This window comes from Dendropsophus ebraccatus, chromosome 3 (genome assembly GCF_027789765.1).
Source record: "Dendropsophus ebraccatus isolate aDenEbr1 chromosome 3, aDenEbr1.pat, whole genome shotgun sequence".
NCBI classification, from domain to species: Eukaryota; Metazoa; Chordata; class Amphibia; order Anura; family Hylidae; genus Dendropsophus; species Dendropsophus ebraccatus.
The window spans coordinates 63,482,845-63,505,235 of NC_091456.1; the positions used below are offsets into that span (position 1 = coordinate 63,482,845).

The 22,391-nt window shown below is 40.1% G+C and overlaps 1 protein-coding gene across 9 annotated transcripts in view; it reads right to left on the reverse strand.

Moving 5' to 3' along the window:
* RFX3 (regulatory factor X3) overlaps positions 1–22,391 on the reverse strand; it is a 184,289-nt gene that overhangs the window by 52,370 nt on the left and 109,528 nt on the right. For all 9 annotated transcript variants that reach the window (XM_069961908.1, XM_069961907.1, XM_069961910.1 and 6 more), the window contains 3 exons: positions 21,204–21,328; positions 10,820–10,917; positions 7,301–7,559 (listed from right to left, as the gene is read on the reverse strand). In XM_069961908.1, the coding sequence (XP_069818009.1) occupies positions 7,301–7,559; positions 10,820–10,917; positions 21,204–21,328 (482 nt within the window). The remainder of the gene's footprint in view (positions 1–7,300; positions 7,560–10,819; positions 10,918–21,203; positions 21,329–22,391) is intronic.

The following is a 22,391-nucleotide window of genomic DNA, read 5'->3' on the forward strand; positions in this document are numbered from 1 at the left end:
TCCTCCATGTCAGCCATTTTATGGGCAGACTCACCACAGAGCAGGACAGCACAGCCTGCAGGAGGGGAGTCTGATTTTAGCTCTATGAGGTACACAGGGAGCTGCTGTCAGTATATACAGTGAGTACACTTACTAATACTGTATACTGAGCAATTATACTATAAAGTGGCCAACCCCTTTAACTCCTACTGCAGACGGAAAAGAGAAGGGAGGAATCTGCTCTGGGGAGTTGTTTTGGAGGGAGAAACAAGATGTAGATGGGCAGAAAAAGGAATACATGACAAATCTCTTTATATTTCTTTATGTAAGTCTCAGTGTAACTACAATATAAAAATAAATAGGATTAGAGAAAATGAAACAGAGATAGGCATATTCTTAAGGAATTGATATGTTATAATGTTCCCTTTAAAAGGGAAAGGAAAATCATTATCTTCCCATTACTGCCAGTATTAATACAGCTGAAGTTGAGCTATCATAAAATGTGAGGTAGATTCATCAGCAAAAGTTATATAACAAAAATCTAGCAAAGAATACAGCTGACTCTATTATTTCATAGCTCCAATTCAATTGAATCAGACTGAGCCCCATACTGGACACAGCAGATGGACAGGAGTGGTGTTGGGTCTGAAACAAATAAGCACTTCCACTAGAGGATGCATCTGTTTCCTATATATATAATCTTGAACATCTTTTTAAATGCCTAAAACAATATTTAAATGTTCAATGTAAATGTTCAATGTAACTGAAAAGGTGCAGTTTAAAAAGTTATAAAAATCAAAGAAAGCCAGTACAATCATTGGAGAAAATATAATACTGTGGGAAGTATGCAGAGCAGCTGTCTGACACAAACGTTTGGAGGTAGCTTTCCAGTCCAGTCAATGTTTGGCTCCTTTAAGAACTTGACTGAATATTTAATCGGCCAGGCCAAAAGCTCCCCCAGAAGGGGAAGTTACCCATATGACGATAACTATTTCAGGATTGCTGTCTCTTGTCAGTATAGAGCAGCTACCAAGAGGCCTATTGTTGTGGGGCTAAAAGAGTAATGTTTCTACTTGAGGAGAGAACCATAAAGGTGTGGAGACTTACCATGAATTCTGGTAAGATGGATATGCAAAGCAGCTCTCTGACACCCCCTTTTAGAGGTAATATGTACACTGAGTGTTGGTTCTGACCCAATCTAATATATCCACATGGACACCTCACACTACCACATTTTTAGGGTATGTTCACACACTGTATATTTTTTAAAGAACGGCTGATGCTTCCTGAATGGACTGCAATGGCTAATTGGATTGCAGGCACACCCAAATGTGCACGCAATCCAAATAAAATAAAATGATGTTCCTGCGGCCGATATGGTAATATTGGCAAACAATGTCTGTGCCAAACAACGGCCGTTGTTTTTACATTGTGTGAACATAGCCTTAAAATGGAATAGCTAAACATATCTATAGCCTACCACATTTTGTTCCCGGAGTAGCTGGTGCACATGCTTTCACACTACTGAGCTCCATTTAGAAATAATTGCTGAATTAGAAAGACTATATATAATAAACCCAGCTAAGCCATAATTCTGTAAGGTTAATTTGACAAAAGGTGACCTGTACATGGTAACTCCTTAGTTCTATTACAAAATCCAACAATAACTTTACCAAGGTAATGCTTGAGGCTAGACTATTAAGGGGGAATATGACAATGAGGTACTTTGTTCTATGAAACGTAAGTACAGCAATTTTTCGCTCCTTTGTGCCCAACACATCCAATATTTATCTGAATTATATCAACACAATTGACATAAAAAGCAGTTATAATGTTGAGCTGACTTTAAGCAAGTGGGAAGTGATGAAAGGGCTGAGCGGTGTCTGTGAAGCATTACTAGAAGATGCTCGATGTCACCTCACCTCAGCTTACACTACTTGTGTTTTGACAGAAAAGACATGGAAGAGAAGAGGAGAGTGGGCTCGAGTAATAGGTTTTCAGACAGGTAACTCACTGAGAGTGAAAGGAAAGGGAAATAGGACAGTGTTACTGAGCATTTTTTGCAAGCTTGACAAGGCTTTGCAATGCTTACCAGCTTGACACTAAAATGCTGCCAGTGAGGCCTTGCTCTCAACACTTTCTACTATTTTTAGCCTGGCAGAAATAATCACTTCTACACTAGACAGTGATCATGAAACATGCAGAAATTAGAAAGGTGCTGTCAATCTGGGCTTTTTAGGTCTTGCATAAATGTATATGTATTAGAAATCATCATTCTTATAGTAAGGTCTGACAGAATGATGTGTAGTTGCTTCATGGAGCCATATTTAGGATACATTTTATTTGTGCTATAGGGAAAAGGACACAACACACATACGGATGTGGAAACTTCCTTTGGCCAATGCTTATGGAGGAATAACATAAATTTAAACAAGTTGCAGTAATTCTTTTGAGCACCTGTAATGCTGGCACCTCATAACAAATCATCTCTCAAATATGGCTCCCGAGCATGACTCTCACTACTGACAATATTCTGTAGGGGAGGGGATGAAGTTCTAGCATGTAAATCTGGTCACTTAAAAAAATATATATTTTTTTTACAAGGTGCAAGGCTGGTGTTACAAAGAGTTTTTTGGGTATATACTCTTCATGTCTCATTCTTTTGGGAGTCACAGTCTACATGAATTTCCATATGTAAAATAATACAATCCTCAATCTGAGTATTGTATTCATAGTTTTGTGTTAGTAAAGACTTCATAAGAGAAGGATTTAGGGTTAGTTATTTCTGACAGCCTTTTAAGTCACCAGTGCAACCAGGCAGTAGTGAAAGCTAATTGTATGATGGGTTGTATGTCTAGGGCTATGTTCACTTTACGTGAACACCCGGCCATTCTGTGACCCCGGGCGGGTGATCCGCCGCCGGATGATCTTTCCGGCCGCGGAGCTCTGATGTGGGCGCATCAGCGTGCACCCGCATCAGAGCTTTTCACAGCCCCCAGTGAAGCAAGCGACCGGAGCCGCTTGCTTCACTGTGTGAACTGACAGGTCTTTCTGCGGCCGGAATTCACTGAATTCCGGCCGCAGAAAACTGCGGAGCGCATACGATGTGTGTACGCTCCGGCAGGGATCCCATTGAAAATAAGGCTATGTTCCATCCCTCAAAACTACGGCCGTAGTTCTGTGGCGAGAACAACGGCTGTAGTTTTACGTAGTGTGAACATAGCCTTAAGGTATAACCAGTAGGAAGATGGAGATTGTGATCCTGCTGTATAGAGCTCTAATGAGACCACATCTGGAATACTGTGTCCAGCTCTGGAGACCTCACAAAAGATATTGATAAAATAGAACAGGTGCAACGTTGGGCTTTAACCTCTTAAGGACATATGACGTACCCGTACGTCATATGTCCCAAGGAGGTGTTCAGAGCGGGGCTGCATTAGAAAAACTGCATGGCCTTGATAGAAGGCATATTGCTGATGGGTGTCACCCTGATCCAAAAATGCACCAGAATTCTGGTTTAGCTTAAAGGGGAAATCCCCACTCACTTAATTATCCTTCACTTAAATATGGAGATAACAAGCTGATCAGTGGGGGACATAATTGTCCCCAGAATGCATATAGTGGATGTGGCCACTTTTCTGTTCATTCTCTATGGGGCTGCCATGGGGTTAGGTTAACTAATATTTGGTCTAGTTAGACCAAAGAATCTAGAGATGTACCAGATTTATCAAGCAGCCTGAGCCACTGTCTGGTACATTCTTAGATGGCATTGCCTAAAGGTCTCCATACACCTTAGACTTTGATCAGCCTTCAATCTAAGGTGTATGGGGCTCTCCTGGCCATCCACTGACAGAGAATCACGTATCAGTCCAACAGCACGGTAACAGCATCTCACATAGGCGGTAGTATGGAAAAAGGAAAACTTTATTCCAGAATGGCACACATAGCGACGTTTCAACCTTAATGGTCTTTTTCAAGCATGACCTTGGTCTTTTTCAGACCATTAAAGGGGTAGTGCGGCGCTAAGAAATTATAAAAAAATTAGATACATAACATACATTACAAAGTTGTATAACTTTGTAATGTGCGTTATTTTGTGAATAATTTCTTAGCGCCGCACTACACCTTTAAGGTTGAAACGTTGCTATGTGTGCCATGCTGGAATAAAGTTTTCCTTTTTCCATACTACCGCCTATGTGAGATGCTGTTACTGTACTGTTGGACTGATATTATTTTGTCCCATTCGGACACTGGGACGGGTAACTATTGCATCTAATTTTTTCTTTTTTTTTTTTGTATATCATCCTTAGACCGGAGGGTCTTTGTGGGGAAGTGCTATAGTGTTCTCTTTTTTACACACAGACTCACGTATGACTGCTTTGTTTTGGGAAAGATAAGTGACAGTAGGAGCTCACTGGCTGCAGCTTACCCCTCCCGATAGAGAACACCCTCATTTACACTTGCAAGCAGCCTCACATTCACCTGAGTTATTGAGAGGTGTAGTGGGACTGTCGTGGGGCATAGTAGAAGGGTTTTTAGTTAAATACCTCTCTGAATATCCAACCACTGCTGTATATCCAACCACTGTGATGGTTGGAAACCTAGATAACCTGCTGTCATCTATGAGAGGGAAAGAGTGAGCAGAAGAAGGGGGGAAATTAGCTAAATTAATGTATTTGAGGACATATTTAACTTAATAAGTCCTACAAGTGAAAATCTTTTTTTTTTTCAAATCAACTGGTTTTAGAAAGTTATATAGATTTGTACTTTAAAAAAAAAAACTCAAGTCATCCCATACTAATCAGCTGCTGTATGTCCTGCAGGAAATGTTATTTTCTTTTCAGTCTGACACAGTGCTCTCTGCTGCCACCTCTGTCCGAGACCGGAACTGTCCACAGAGGGAGAGATTTTCTATGGGAATTTGCTACTGCTCTGTACAGTTCCTGTCTCGAACAGATGTGGCAGCAGAGAGCACTGTGTCAGACTGAAAAGAAAACAACATTTCCTGCAAGACATAGAAGTAAATTACAATAACTTTCTGAAAACAGTCGATTGGAAAGAATTTTTTTTTTGCTAGATAACCCCTTTAATTATATTAGCTAAGATGGGAATACCCCTTTAACTTTTATGTAAATGTTAACTATATATTAATTGTAAAATGGTGTTTGATGAGCACATCTCTTTCAGATCTTGCTAGGTGAAAATCTCTTGCTTTTTGTAAGATAATACTGTGGCAACTAACAGGTGGCAAATGTTCCTGCCTGAGTGAATGTAAGCTTCATAATAACTTTGAAGAGCAGTCATCCTAACCTTAGATGCTAAAATAATAACAGGTAAAAAAAGATGCAAGAACATTTTGAGCTAAACCTTGGCATAATTAGGTTCCAGGGTAATAAGTCTGAATATTTATTCAGTGATACATTCGTCTATAAAGATTCTTTTTCATTATCCCAACAACATGATTCATTTCATTTCACTATCAATTGGGAATGTGACCTTTTACATTCAATAATCCTTTATTTAACCTTCTTCTGTATAGGGAAAAAAATGAAATGCAGTATCACAGCGTGCTGGGTTGCAAGTTATCTAGATCATTTGGAGATTTCTATATAATTTAATAGTATGTAGAAAATGTTCCTCAGTCTTAAGAAGCTTAAATAAAAAGTGATGTAAAAGAAAGTGATTAAGAAAGCGGAGAAGACAGAGCTGTAATTGTACAATTCATGGTCAGAGGAATCATTTTATTGCTCATTTAATACAATTAGGGCTAAACAGGTAAGAACAAAAGATCTATAGTTAACCCATATATATATAAGTGGTTGTTAATGGAACATTACACAAAGGATCAGTATAAAATATGCAAGTACAGAACTATATGTAGCAGAGGGTGTCTAGAATATGAAGTCGGAGCCACATGGGTCATCAGGCCTTTATTGTGTGACTTCTGACCACCTAGGCCCAGCCACCATTTACGTGTGTGATTCTTTCTAAAAGACTTTGCCTTTCCAGTGCAAACATCGGCACAAGAAGAGAACCTGCCGAATGGCTACACCATGTATCCTGTTACAGCATAGTAGAGGGCAGTCAAAGCCAATATAGCTGACACTCTGTATGTCAAGCGGAACGGTGTGTGGTACATGGATAGTACATGGATAGTATAGGACATGTGTCTGGGCAACTCTCTGACTGGCACATTGGTATGAAAACTGCTATGTGTCCTCAATCAAGTGACTATGATATGTGGTTGGCACAAGTTTATGGGTAATTTTTGTTGTCTGCTAAATTCAAACAGTGCTTCTATATGACCAGCTACAAGCTGATGTGAGCAATATAGAGGCATTATTTGCATCCCTAGTTGTAGGCACAATCTGTGAATAAAGGACGGTTTCTGTTTAGTTTTTTATTGCAGACGACCTGCGCCATATTTAATACACAGACATATTTTAATCAGCTAACAGTGGTGCACATGTGGAAGACTAGCATCACTGAGTGTCATTTGTTTTTTTTAAATTTTTATACCACTCCCAGCTAAATATAAAAAAAATACACCAAAATCACTTTAATAAAATAACGATCAGCAAACCACTCTTTAAAGAGAACCTGCCATCACTTTCTTGCTACCTGAACCACGAGTTACTGGGGTGGTCTTGTGGCTTTTGCCTGCCCCTCCACCCTTGATAGATAGATTGTTTACTAGACCCAAACAAGAAGAGATCAAGACTGGTGGGGTGGGATGGGGAGATACTGCTGGGGACCACCCTGGTGACTTCATGGCAGCATGAAAATGATGACCGGTTCCCTTTAAGAGAAACCTTCCGTTCTCTAATACCCACTCTCTCATGTTTTAACTTTTCCATCTCCCCATTTTCTGCCGTAAACTTTCACACTAATGATCACACATCTATCTATTTGCACTATAATCAGTAGTGGGCCTCTGACTCTTCAGTTACTTCTACACGTGCTTCCATATGCTCCTAATTTATCAAAGTCATGAAGAATATGAAAGTCTCATTAAAAATGAGCACAATAGGAACAGTAAATTGGAAGAGAGAAAGCGGCATCTCATCTATTTGTACCATCTCTATCAGTGTTTATTTCTATACGTAGTGAAACGTGGTTCAATCAGTGACAAGCAGCTCCGCGGTGACAGGCATCTGATAACAATTACCGAGGAAAAGTGATGTGTGCTCATTAGCTATCAGAAGGAAATGCAGTAAGAACCAGTTACTGCCTACACTGACACTTGCCGTTGCTAAGGAGAAGGTCAATGGTCTGTTCACATCTGTATCTTTTGTAAAAAGAAGTTGTAGACAGAACTTACTGTTGCTGGAGAGGCACGGGTTGTGTGACTCACAGAGTGGCCTGAGTTTTCCATGGAGTTGCCAATCAGATAGGTTCCGCCAGTGCTGCTTATGATTTGGCCTCCAGAGACCCCCATCTGAATTGCTCCAGTGCCGACCATGTTGTGAGATGAGACTACTGTTGTCACCTGTGCAGATCCGCCTTGGGTGTCAAAGTAACTACCCCCGGTGTTTTGGCTGTACATCTGAGTTTCTGTGTAAGGGTATGTTGTTGTCCGGCTTTAGGAAAGAATTGGAGAGGTAATAAATTATTTGGGGCATTTTATGTATTTCTGTATACACAAATACAAAGGAAGCAGTATCATATTATTTGCATATTTTAGAAGAATTGCTGATCTCTGGGAGAAACTAATGTATTATTCTGTGCAACTTTCTAAGAGAAGAGAACTAACAGTCAAGGATGTAAAGAGTCACAAATTTAAAGGGAATCTGTCGCCATGAAACTCCTATCTAATCTACCGGTCTTATGTTATACAGCAGGATACGCTAAACAGTATGATACATAGAATATATTTAGTATATCTTGATATATTGATTAAATTCCCTGCTCATTTTTGGGAGTTTAATGGGTGGTTTTGTTCATTGACTGACTGCATGTACTCTATGACCACAACTGCAGAAAGAGTTCTTAGTTACTTTGACTGCCCACTGGACTCCTAAGCCCAGTGTATAAGCCCAGAGATGAATAAATAATATACTGAATCTTTCTTTACAACATTATATATGAATTGGCTCAGCTTCATTTGCTTTATAGCCTGATTCTGGCAGATCAGACTGATTGTTCGGTGTAATGGTTTCCCCTTTCAGATCTCCTAACCCAGACCCTAGCAGAATAAAAAGAGGAGCCAAAACTAGACACCACACAAATCACAGAAAGGATAATAAATATTCTCCTAAAGGAACATTATCACTATATTATTATTATTATTATTATTATTATTATTAATAATAATAATAATAATAATAATACATTCTGAAAAATATAAAGAAATCATCTATATCTTACCCCAGATATCAGCTATTTCTACATTTTACCGTCACAAACCTCAGATTAGACTAGTCAATGGCTGTAAGGCAACTGGCCATGGCAGGAGCCCTCCCTATCTGTTCTGACCTGTAGTAGATCAGGCTTGTTAATCCCCACCCACATGGCAGCCATTAATAGAAGACACCAGTGGAAAATAAACCAATGTCTTTTGTTTAAGACTTTAATAAATTGAAAAAAAAAAATGCTGATTATTTACAACCTATTTACTTGAAAGTGTTACTATTTATTTATACTGTTGTGTAAAAAAAACAACTCATGACATATCACACGCAGACATGCAAAAAGTTTAGAATGCTCAGGGTCCCAGTGCTTAGACCCCCTGTAATCAGCTGGGAGATTTTAGCTGGGAGAAGCAAATGTCTGTGCACTAATCCAACTCACTGCAGGAGTCTGGCTCCATAAACTTACAATAGAACCTGTCGCTTGCAATGAGTCTGATTGTGCAATGGGCCAGAAAGAGAAGCACACAGGGCTTAGCTAGTGCTTGCAGGTAGTCTCAGCACCGAAACCCTGACCAATCAAAACTTTTCACATGTCTGTTTGATGTGTCAATTTCTAAATTTCTAAATTTTAAATGACAATAATAATTTAAAGTATATAGGTGATAAACAATCTATAAAATTTTTTGCATGTTTCTTATACAGACGTTTAGAAATCTTAAACAGAAGACAACAGGTAGTTTGCCTCTGACGACCTATTGTATGTATGTGTGGGGGTGAGGGGGTGGGGGTAGTTGGAACAGGGACAAGTGGCCCAGGCACAAAATTGTTATGGGTGCAGAATGTATGCTTCACTGCATCGTAGTGTAGTGCAAAGGGCCCGACTAAAGACAGGAGTCCATGATCCTGTACATAGATTGTGTGGTGTTCTGCCCCAATCACATGGCTGAGCATGTCACCAATGTTACATCTGTAATCAATTAGAGAGTAAGGGGGCCTTACTAGCCTTGCCTTGTCCTACCCACTGATAACCAACGCTATACCATTGGCTTTATCTTTGAAGAACTTAGATGTAAATAAAATTACAGTGCAGTCTTTGGATTGATCAGAACATAAGACAGATGAAGGCCTTTGTATATCCAAGGCTGTGCATGTATAGCGTGGAACATCTAAGCATTAATATATGCCTACTCCCTCACACAGGTTCCATCACGCTGAATGCTGTGCATTTGAACATCTACAGATGGAGACAGTAATAAGAAAAGGTTTATTTTATCCTATGAATGAGGGAAATGGAAGTCCCTGAACCATCATTAACTCCTCTTTTGAATGATAATTGAAACCCATAAATAAGTTCTTCTCTGTTTCATTAATACATTACAAATGACATCCCCTGTTAATTTCCATGACCTCAAGCACAATGATTAGATGTGCTTCGCAATATGATAGAAAGCGTGTCAGCCTCAACTACCGACAAAAGATTTCTATACAGAATAAAGAGGGGGATAACCTCTTGCTATGTTTAATGCAGAGCTTAAAACGTATCTTAAATGCACAGAGCTCAATTATGAAATGCTTGACCCTTATCCTTACGGTGGCTACATGTAGGCGTATATTGAGCAGCGTGTACAGCAGCTGTACTTCATTCATGTGCATCATGTATCTGACCAGCTCCTTGTTCATTACTAAATTACCTGAACATCTGCCACCTGAAAGCCTGATTTACCAAGCCTTGCTTTGTCACACGTCTGCGAGATGCACGGAACTAACACTGGAAGACCTTGCTTCCCGGCCATAATTAAAGATTTAAAGTAATCTGGTTTTGTAAAAACGCATTTTACAAAAAAAAAAAAAAAGTAATTTATTTTATTTTAAATTCCACTTCGTTTTCTTCCAAATACAAAAAGTAGCATATTATTTAGAGCTCAGGGAACGGTATGCATTCTCCAGGGTTTTCTAGAGACTCACAACATATCTGAATGCAGTGAAAATGTTACGGTAAGGTTTCCTGTATATGAGATATTTTTAATGTACCACCTGATCAAAGAGTAAAGCTTTTGTATAGGTGCAGAACACATAAACTGTAGACTTCCATGAGAGATAATGCAGCTAAGGATATATTAAAAGAAATAGATTTTTTTCACATATTTGTCTGTATATGCTGCCCCAGAGAACTGAGTGCATTTCCTATACCACTAGAAGGCACTGTGGCTGTGAGATGATGACAATCTTATTACATGATGTCGTCACCATTACCTACTATTTTTAGCAGATTCCTTGTGGAATTGCTATTCTCTGATGTCTCATTAAAGATTATTTTTCCATGTGGACCCCCAACCAATATTTCAACGACAGTCAAAAGCTTTCCAGCTAGGCCTGACTTACATCATAGGGCACAACCCTGGGGATGTATGGAGGACTGGTCTACAAAGTCAATATCAAAATAACTTTTTTTTTTATAAATTTATATATATAAAAAAAACAACACTCACATTGCTCCATTTGTGTAGACGGCATCACTTCCTTCAACATATTGCACCTGTGCTGGGTAAACATGCTGCACCTGTTGTACGGTCTGTACCTGTTGCACCTAAAATGTATAAATATACGGTTACTGGTTTATTCCAAATTAAAAAAAAAAAAAAGAAAGAAAGAAAACAAACACACCGGATGCTTGTTTTATTATGTACAGTGACTTCAGTGTTAACATTTTAAAAGAGAATGCTACAAAATGGAATTATATTACCCAGTGAACTGTGCATACTTATCATTACCACGAATATTCCAAGGTACGAAATAACAGGCTGCCATCTGCATCTGGCTGTCCTGTCTATGGAAATTAAAGAGCAAAACATCCGCTCTCTTTATAGAAGCATTTACAGGGAGAATTTGAATACGCAAGAAAATGATCTTCACAAATTTGAAGTGTTAAGTAAAATGTTGGGAGCTACATAACATGGTCAATATGTCTCCGGCTTTATATCCTGTCACTTGAAATCTGGTGACATAGACTTTCATCTTACAGTATCAGAGACATTTCTTACTTTCCATTTTAGCTGCAAATGTGGCATTTTTATTATGACATTCACGTTGGCTCTCTATGGAAGCCTTTTATTACCTTGCCTTTTAGGTATGATCTGTTCAGAGCTGACTCCATGTCAGGAGGCATACATGCAATTCGCAATATGTTACTCTGCCTCTTCGCTCTACATATTTATGTTTAAAACTTTTTGAGCAACTTAATTTAACAGTTTAATACTCATGGATGTAAAACCCCCAGCGACAAGTGTTCAGTTTACCTACAACGTCTTGTCAAGTAAAATGATGCAGTATACAGTACCAAGAGAAATCTCTGGGCTGTCCTTGTAATAGAGAGATGTGCTGGGTCCTCCAGAGAATGGAGGATTGGAATGAAGGGGTCCCCTCACTTAGAATGTCCTTATCTGATATATGACATTAAGTGTTCTGGACCAGACAACACCATTAGGTTGGTACTGATCACTGTATATTTAGTGGTACAGATCACTGTATATTTGGTCCAATAATAAGCAAAGAGTTGCATTTTCATATGACAGTAGGACAAAAAAACCTGATCTGCAGAAGTGGTCTTGGGAGTAACATGGGTTGGCAGTGGCCAAATATCAAAATCTATCCTAGGTAGATTACCGGTACTTTTAGGTCTCGAAGTAACCCCATTCTGTTGTATTAGCTGCAATGTGGCACAATTTAGGAAAGCAGGACAGCCATCTTTGACCACACAACCTATGTTGCCTTAATTTTAGCTGTGTTCAACGTTTACAGTATTTTGGATGCAGAAAGATTTACTGTATACTTTTCCCCACTTTTCAATATGCAACTGCTATTGGTTATAAAAACAAAAAAACCTATACAAGTAAAAATTCAGCAAATAAATAAAAGAAAACCAACATTCTTCATGAAAATAAAAAGTGATGTTGGGATGTGGCATGTAATCAATTAAAAAAATTTGAATCTTGTACATTTGATACATTCACTAAGAATCTTCACTATTTCAATGCATCGGAAATACACACAGCACAATCTAATAGAGTGGTCCTCGCCTTTGACTGAATGTAAACACAGGATGATTAAACCCTGAGCGAGTGTCAAATGCTGAAAATATTGTAACTGTCATGAAGCGTGACCTAGCTCGATTCTCTGAATCTAGAGCTACACCATGTTTAATTCATAGGCATAATCTGCAAAACAACTGATGAGAAGCTCTCGCTGTAGGGAACAACATAGAGGACGCAAATCTATAGAATTATATGACTGTGTATCATGATCATGATAATCAATTACCACTGGTTTTATCAATGTTTTGTGAAATACACTCTCACCAGTGCCACCATCCATTTTATAACCTAAAATTACATTGAAGTCAAAGGAATGATGATGGGAAAAACTATTTGAAATTTACTCTGTTGTTCCTGACTGTTCAATACACTGGTGTAAACTGTCGACAGCAACCAATCACAGCTCAGCTTACAGCACTGGTAAAATGAAAGCTGAGCTGTAATTGGTAGCTGTAGGCAGTTTGCACCAGTTTCTGTTTTACACACTTAATACCAATCTTGTCTGCCTCAAAGCTAAGTGTAAAAAGAACTTAAAACCACAACTGGAGCACAACTAAAATAACATATCCAAAGCAGGGCCAATGGGGTCATACCTGACACAGGGATTTAGGGAACACCAAAGAGAAAATCATTAAGTCATGCACTGCCCTGTCCGTCTCTGCAGTAGGCATGATATAGTGTATTTGGGTTGTTTGTAGTGGTCCTCTAAGAAACTGAATCTTTATAGTCTGGACAGAAAGAGCAATAATTGAAAAACAATCCCTATAATAGGTGATATTGTCACCCCTTTCCATATAAGAAGTTCCCAGCACCCTTCTTTGGCTTGTATCTGGACATTTTATATTTTATCGTATAAAGGATTTCTTGCCGGTCTCTCCCCTTACTCCCTTGTTAATGTTGGGGGATAGTGCCATATGGGCAGGGCTTCACAGCCGTCATGCCCCATATCCGGGCCACATCGGTGCAGTAGGCCCCGTCCCTCTGCAACGTCATCACAACTTAGGACCCGCCATCTCAGCAACATCATGGAAATGGGCTGACCTAGAGGCATAGGCCCTGCCCCCTCTGTGACAGAGGGCCATTCCAATGATGTTGTGGAGGGGACTGGTAATAATGTCACAGGAGGTGCAGGGCCTACTGAGCCAATGTAGGTGGGGATATGGGGCACAGCAGCAGTGACGCCCCACTCACTGATAACAAGGCTGCTGAGTACTTCTATATGCACACTACTGAACAAACTCACAGAAATGTCAACCGGAGGTCACACAGAGGATGTTCCACCTGTCTCATTGACTTGATAATATTCTGAAACGCAATCTGCCGTCCGCCCAAAGAATTGAAATGTCAATTCTTCGGGCAACGGCGGATTGAGCTTCAGAATATCATTGAGTCCATGGGACAGGCGGACTCCGCTAGAAATTTCCGCTCTAATTCCGTAGTTTGCACATACCCTCATATAGAAATGAGATGACAATTTAACTTTAAAGGGAACCAATCAGCCCAACTGGGCTGATTTTGCTCCCTGGAGCACAGTTTAAAGCTTCTGTGCAGCACATATCGGCTGTGGCTGCAGCAGAAGCTTTATACCAAAGAAAATTTAGTTTTAACTCGCCGGCATGCGGCAGAGAGTGGCGGGCAGGTAGTGATCTGGGCGGCTCCCCGCCTGTGTGTAGTCACCGCTCTCAGCCTGTCAGCGTGCTCGGAGGGGATGAGTGACAGACATAGAGGCCAGTAACGGGCTTCTCTGCCTGTCACTCATCCCCTTCGGTCCTCTCTGCCTGTCATTCATCCCCTTTGGGTCTCTCTGCCTGTCACTCGGTGACTAGACATGGGTGGGAAGCCACCCAGGTGACTAACTGCCCGACTCTGCCTGCCACTCACCGGTGGATTAAAACTTTATTTTCTCTGGTATAAAGCTTCTGCTGCAGCTGTGGTCGGTACGTGCCGTGTGATGCACAGGAGCTTTATACGGTGCACCAGGGAACCAAATCAGCCGAATTGGGCTAATTGATTCCCTTTAAGGCTTATTCATTTTTGATATGCACTTCATAACAGGACACCTACATTATGATAGGTTGCAGAGGGCAATATCTCCACTTCTCCTAAATGAGGCTTATAGTGATCTGCATTGTGGAGTATGTTTCTGTCATATAAATAAGAAGAGTAATGGACTGTTACAACATCACTAGATACAAATGATTTGACAAGTGAAATTATTAATGAAAGTGAAAAAGCTTGAACATGATAGAACAAGTCTCAACACGCACTTGGAATGTTGTTGCTCTCCCCAAGTATTTTTCTTATCATGTGACATATTTGCTTGGTTTCGGAGGCGGCTTATATGTTTCTACTACCACAGAGATAACGCTAATTACTTCTCAGCCATTCGAACTATGGTCCAAAACTATCTCTTTACAAGAGGATTATAAGAAATTACACTTTTCTATCCCCAGTGTACAAGTTGTTCCTATAGAGTTTCGGCAATCTAAACTTTATGTTATAACTAGTGAATTTTAGACACAGATTTTAAAAATTGAGGTAGATTTTTGGGTGTGATTCTGTGAAAACACCACGTAAAAAAAAATACCATTTCAATATGTGAGGTGGATTTAAAATATTCGACTAAAATCCTAGATTTTTCAACCTGACCCCAATGTGCTGCATTTATACAGCGGCGTGCGCCTTCTGATAACACCATTTAAATGCCCTCCTGTGGTGCTGCACAGGCATGCCAAAAGTTAAGATTGGTTGGGGTCTTAGTATTAAAGGACCCCATAAATTTTAGATTTTGATAGTCCGAACCCACCGTCAATATAAGGTGTATGGGGCCGTCTAAAACCACAACTGGCAGATGATGCTGATAGGGGACAACCAAAGATGGAAAATGTGTTTAATTTGTTAAAGGGGTAATCCGGGTACCAAAAACAAGGCTCAGGGACTGTGCATTAGAAATGACAGCAATGGGCAGGAAAGAAAGCTAAGGGGGCGAGTACGCAAAAAGACCAATCAGGGAGATGCATGATGGGAAATGTAGTTTCCTGGCCGGCACCATCGTGGATATAGATCAGCTTTTAGAAAAACTTGTAACTCAGGAATGGCAGCAGCTAGAAAGACAGGAGACATGAAAATACTCAGGGGGCTTGGTGAGTAAGAGCAGCTAGCATTTTTTTTTTTAGCTCTTAGGTAGATAACCCCTTTAAGTTAGAGATAAGCCACAGCAAGAGCTGCCTCCCTATAGAGAACACAGGAACATTTGGTAGTTATTGAAGGTATATAGGAGCTCTAAGACCTCCTCTGATTTTTAGTAGCCACGTGCTTTATGAGGCAGGATCCAATAAAAGTCTATGACTGGCTGAGTGGGCAATACACATGCCAACCTCAAACACAAGAACCGATGTACAAGGGAATCAGGTCCTGGACAATGGCAGTAGTGGGGGAGTGAGGAGGGTAAGTATATGGTTTTTGCACCAAGAAAAACAATAGAAAAAAAATTAGAAAACAATAAAACCATCAATTAAAATGTGTTCTAAAACAATTGCTTTTAACTCAAGGGGAAAATTTACTAAGTTAATAATATAAAAATGTCAGTCTAAAAGTGTCAGAAGGGACAAACACAACCAGACAGTGGGCCCTGAACTGAACCCGCCCACTGTCACCTGCCTACTTGCCTCAGTCGACCCTAGACGGTCGCGGACAACCACGGAGACGTTCCCTACACTGCGTACGTGACACACTAAACAGTACAGACAGACAAACACAATAAGAAGTAACGGAACAAGCCAGGTCAAACCACACGGACAACGCAGTACAAAGTCAGGAACCCAAGGATAGTCAAAAAGTCAGGCGGAGGTCAGAACACGAGTAAATCAGGCAGAAGGAATCAGGAAGGGGTGCGCAGGAATAGGACGGGGGGAGCTGGGATCAGATGAACTATAGACAGCGATTACCTACTGGCACTGCTTGAACTTTATACTGGACCAGGAGCCCGGACCAAAGGCTAATTGGCCCGGCCCCCTGAGTCCAGTCCAACTGCAGCTGGTGCACTGCAGGCTGAGTGGCCGGGCGACCTGTCACTCAGCCTGAGTGCAAGACACAGCAGCTGCGTGCCGGCCGGGACGGCTGACAGTCACGTGAGACCACGGCGTCCCCGGTTGCTAGGGACGCCGTCGGGTCTCCGTGACGTCACTCGGCTCCGGCGGGCGGAGCGATGGCGCGCTCCCGAGCCGACCGCTGGAGCCGAGCTAGACTGAGACGCCGCTGGAGCCAGGTAAGGTAAGTTCCTGACAAAAAGAGGACCTAGTGTGAGTCACAAATGTGTTATTTTATAGACTCAGGTGTCTAATAATGTTTTTACTTTCTTGCTTACTGTCTCCAAGACAGTCTTACTAGCTGGTTGACTATCTGTAGTGAATGCTATGGTCATGAGATGTGATTAAGACCTTCATGATTCCGTGAAAAGTAATGTGACCACCCAATCAGCGGCTGCATCGACGTTGCATCTCAGCTGCTGTTTAGCTGAGCGGACAGGTCCTTCTGCAGACACTGACTCATGAATGTGCAGCACAGCGACAACTAATACAGTGACAATTGAGGCTGCAGGGGAGCAAAAGAGGTACACATATATTTTCCTATTTTTGTTACAGGAGTACCCTAAGTGTGAATGTTTAAAAAAAAAAAAAACCTCCAAGCAAACCCATGGATTGTGTTATACTGTTTCTCATTCATTTCTAGGTTTAGTGTTCTTTAAGCAATACCATAAAATAATCAGTCGAAGTGCATAAGTGCATTGCTGGTGTGGGCTGCAAAGAATAGCAACAAGAGCCACATGCAGCCTCTGGGCCATATATTGTGCATGTGTGCTTCAAGGTAACCATAACTCTAATTACTATTATTATTATTATTACTAATAATATATGCAAGGATGTGTAGCCTGTATGTCAATATACATTATGCTACTCAATAGGCCTGTAAATATAATCATTGGTGCAAGGTTCACTTGGTTCCAGAAAGGATTTTAACAGATAATCCCATTGTTTTAGTCACTCATCATGAAGTATTTCATAGAGAAGGTCACTTCATAATTCAGTGGACTTGAAATGGAGATCTAAAAATATCCCCAATGCTTGTGATGGACGCTTACACTTCTGGATTAATTCAGCTTGACATGCTTTTTGTCTTGCTGGATTTCTGCAGTGGCTTACATTCTGGATTGCGCTGGCACAGTACATGATTTCTCACATTTCAGCATGCTAATTATATTGTTCTACTCATTTTTAATGTATCATTGTTCGCTAGTAAGTTATGCTCCATAATTACTCCAGCAGTGAGGAAGAACTAGCCCTAGCACTTTTCAAACATTAGAGGAGGAAAAAACAAAAATAATGCTTTCACGGCTTCTTAAGTGTAGGCGGCAAAATTAATAGTAATTATGCACATAATGTAAAACTATACAACAAATATGACAAGACTTCCTGTTGGGAAAATGATCTGAGATAAATAATGAATTGTTTGGGAAACCAATTACATTTTTAGGAATTAGGTTTAATCAAATCATGTGCGGAAAGGGGCCTTTTTATTTTCTCTTGGGAAACAGACGTCTACTTATCCCAATAAATATGGAGATTTGACAGGACATATACGGTAGAAACATAGAAACATAGAAGATTGTCGGCAGAAGAAGACCACTGGGTCTATCTAGTCTGCCCTTTTATTATTTCCTTTCTTATTATCTTAGGATAAGTCCAAATACTTGATAATATTCATGATAATACTTTGATTAGTGACACTACCTTTCTGCACAGCTGTATACATACAGTGCATCAGAAAAGTCTTCAAATGGTTGAAAATTTCAGAAGGTCATGTAGGCTTGATGGTAGAGTGGCCTGAAATAAGTCTTTACTCAGTAAAAGACACATTACAGTCTCTGGAGTTTATAAAAAAGTACCTAAAGGACACTCAGACTGTGAGAAACAAAATTCTCTGGTCTAACAAAACCAAACAATTAACTTTTTGGCCTCTATTCTATGCATCACATCTGGAAGAAAACAGGCACTGCTCATCACCTCCCTAATTCCAGTGAAACATGGTGGTCGTGGCAGCATAATGCTGTGGGGGGACTGCAGCTGGAACGGGAGGACTGGTCAGGGTTGAGGGAAATATAAATTGTACAAAGTTGTGACATATGAATCCGATCAAGAGTGCTCTAGACCCCACCTGGGCTGAAGGTTCACCTTTCAACAAGACAATGACCCTAAGCACACAGCGAAGACTTCACAGGAGTGACTTAGGGACAACTCTGTGAATGTTCTTGAGTGGCTCAGGTGTGGACCCATAGGAACAACCTTGGAGAGAACTGAAAATGGCTGTTTACCAAACAGACCCCAGACAGCCTGAGAGAGCTTAAAAGGATCAGAAGAAAAAAATGGCAGAAAATACCCAAATCTAGGTGTGCAAACCTTGGGGTATCATAACCAAGGAGGCTGAAGGTGTAAGCAATTATATAGGTGTAAGTACTAAGTACTGAGTTAAGGGTTTATATACTGTACTTATGTCGATTCAATATTTATTTTTATACTTTTTAGGAAAGATGCATACTTCTGAGGCGGCAACACTTCCAGTAGTGTAATACTAGTTATTACATTTGAAGCCTACAGTTACACAGTACACAGTACACAGATAATACAGTAACTTGGAGCAATGGAAGGAAAAGCACAACCCTCTAGAATATGGTGGAAACTGTGGGAGCTACACGTTCATGGCAGTGAACAATCCTTGCTACAGGTTGCCTCTCTGGACCGTCCGGAGTCTTTAAGCTCTCATATAACCAATGCTCCCAACACCTCATAACAGCTTAGTCAGAATGGACTAGAAGGGGGGAATTTCGTCAAAGCAACCAGTTTCACTTTACACCATGTTTGATAAATCTCCCCCTATATTTGATAAATCTCCCCCAGTATCTGCACGCTGACATATGTATCCACACAACTTGAAAAAGAGTATCTAGAACTGATTAATGTTCTTAAAACTTGTATCTTTTATTCATATGCAAAATCAGTCCCTTGTAGCAGATCAATCAGAAAACACTGACGCATTTCAGGGAGAATCAACCTTAATCGAAACCTTTCTTTGTTAAATGAGTGTATATAGGCGAAGAAGATCCCTTTCCCTACACATGAATGATGTCCCCCTGTTCAGTTCACATTACATGGCCCTGCATATAATTCAGCATATTAAAATGGTTATCCGATTGGAAAGCCCCATTATGCAGGAATTTATATTCCTGGGAATGGAAATGATTTATGGCTAACAGCAATTATTTTTTGTTTTAGGTAGATTATTCCTACCAATGCAACCTTTACCAAGGCCCGTCTTCTGAGCCTCCTCCTCCCATCTTCACAATGTATCTTCATTACAGCTCACTAGTGTTGAAGAGTACAATCTGTACGCCGCATACACTCATAATATTGGACTTTACTATCATAAAGATTCACAATTATTATTTCACTTACTAAGATAGGAGGAAGCACAGATATTTGCGGTGGGCATCTTGATAAAGTTCCCAGTGCAATTTTAGAAAATACAGATACTGTGGAAATGAGAAAATTAATATATGCTGTACCTGTCTCTGCATCTGATGTATCTACAGGGAACTTTAATAAAATGCAATTTCCTATATGCCGATTTTATTTAAATATCACATTTGCATGTTCTGTAAAGCTGTATATGATATCATGTCTATCCCGACGCAACAATCACATGACCAATTCATGTAGAGGAAGCCAATAACCTGCTTGTCAGTTCTGTGTACTTCTAGTAACGTCCACTAGCTTGGCTGAATAAACAGTGGTGTTTTGCACACACATATAGGGCCATATTACAGAGCCAATCTCTAAACAAGCGCCACTTATTGGCTGGCTGATTGTTAGCACTATTACTTGTAATGTAATGGTCCATTTATACAGATGGATTATCATTCGAATTTTCGCAATAACGATCGCATTTGAGCGACAATCGGCTCATGTAAACACAGAAAACGATCAAGCGACGAGCGAGAAATCGTTCATTGTGGTCTTTCAACATGTTCATGTTATCAAATCGTTGTTGGTTGTTCGCTAAAAACTGGCAGATCGCTTAGTCTGAACAGTCTTTCACACATTCAACCTAGGTGTGAGATGGGCTTAAGCGATCTTAAAACGATTGCAAAAACGATTTTATCAAACAATTTATCTCTTTGTCTAAATGCTGATCATTATAAAAATCTAATTGTTGCTTCAAAATCGATAAACGATCGATTGGGCGAATTATCGCTCAGTCATAATGGGCCCTTATATATGTATAATGATCTATCTATCTAATCAGCAGAAAACAACATTTATCTCCTCAGCATGAGAGAGCTCGATCCTGACATGCTCTTTCAGAGGCACAGTGGAGACTCAATGAAGGCAGCAGAGCCAGGTAAGTGCACTTTAGGAGCAATCTGACAATTAGTTATATCCAACCCTCTGTCAAATACTTAACCACAGTGGCATTCTGTCACATTTTCTAGCATAATAGAGAGTTTATACTCTAGTATTTCAGAAAAGTTTTCCGACATTTACCTGTAAGTACTTTATGTCCACTGAATGTCATTTGATGACAAATGATCTTTGTGCTCAAACATTTAAAGCTTTTAAAACCTGAGAAGCAGACCTTGCATCACTGTCAGGAAGGTGTAATATTCAGGAGAGTACTAGCAATAACAATACTGATATATAAAATGTGGACAATGAATGAGGCATCTTACCTGCTGCTGCACCGGTACCTGTTGTACAACCTGGGTGGGCACTGCTGCTTGACCTGCCACAGATGTCTGTAATGTCACCGTCGAACCCGTGTCCGACACCGTTTCGGATGTCTGCATGGTGGTTTCTGCAAATAAATGGAGACTTTTATTTAAATTCAAGTAATATATAAAGTAATAAATAAAGTATGTCAACATAAAAACATAGGTTTGCTAACAAAATTTCCGCGATAGCAACATTCACACTCATTAGAACTCCCACCATTAAGAGAATACAAGAAACTGCATTCAAAGACAAGAGTGAAGACTTCAGAAATGATAGGTTTAGGGGTAGTGACTTCTAAAGGCCTCAAAATGATAACCAGTGCAGCCAGGCAGTAGTGAATGCTGGGTTATCTGACTAGAAGTATAACTGGTAGATAGAGGAAGATTGTGATCCTGCTCTAGAGAGCTTTAGTGAGACCACATCTGGAATACTGTGTCCAGTTCTGGAGACTTCACAAAATGGTAAAATAGAAAACTTGCAAATATAGTTTATCCACAGTAATTCAATTTTTAGGGATAAACCTAGATGGACTTGATGGACCAGGTGGTGTTTTTCTGCTAATAATATTTCATGTTTCTATTAGAGATGAGCGAACCGGGTTCGGGTTCGAGTCGATCCGAACCCGAACGATTTGATTAGCTGGGGCTGCTGAACTTGGATAAAGCTTCAAGGTTGTCTGGAAAACATGGATACAGCCGATGACTATATCCATGTTTTCCACATAGCCTTAGGGCTTTATCCAACTTCAGCAGCCACCGCTAATCAAATGCCGAACGTTCGGGTTCGGATGGACTCGAGCATGCTCAAGGTTCCGTTATCTCTAGTTTCTATGCATCTATTCCTGAAAACAAAGGGAGGCAATTGTCCAAATCATACTATAAAACGCATATTAAAAGAAACAAAACCTCCCATTAAAAAAAAAATCAAACCTGACATTCTGTAGTATGAAACTGATAATACATGGTAAGGCCTTCTACTGAGAATTATGCAGACAATCACAATTCCTTTAGAAATATTATTAGTGGTATCTATATTGAATTGATTGACATACATTGTAGGATAATAAAGGCAGCCCATGACCACCAACGCATTACTCTGAAATCAAGGACCTTCCTTATGCAAATTTCTTACATAAATGAAAAAGC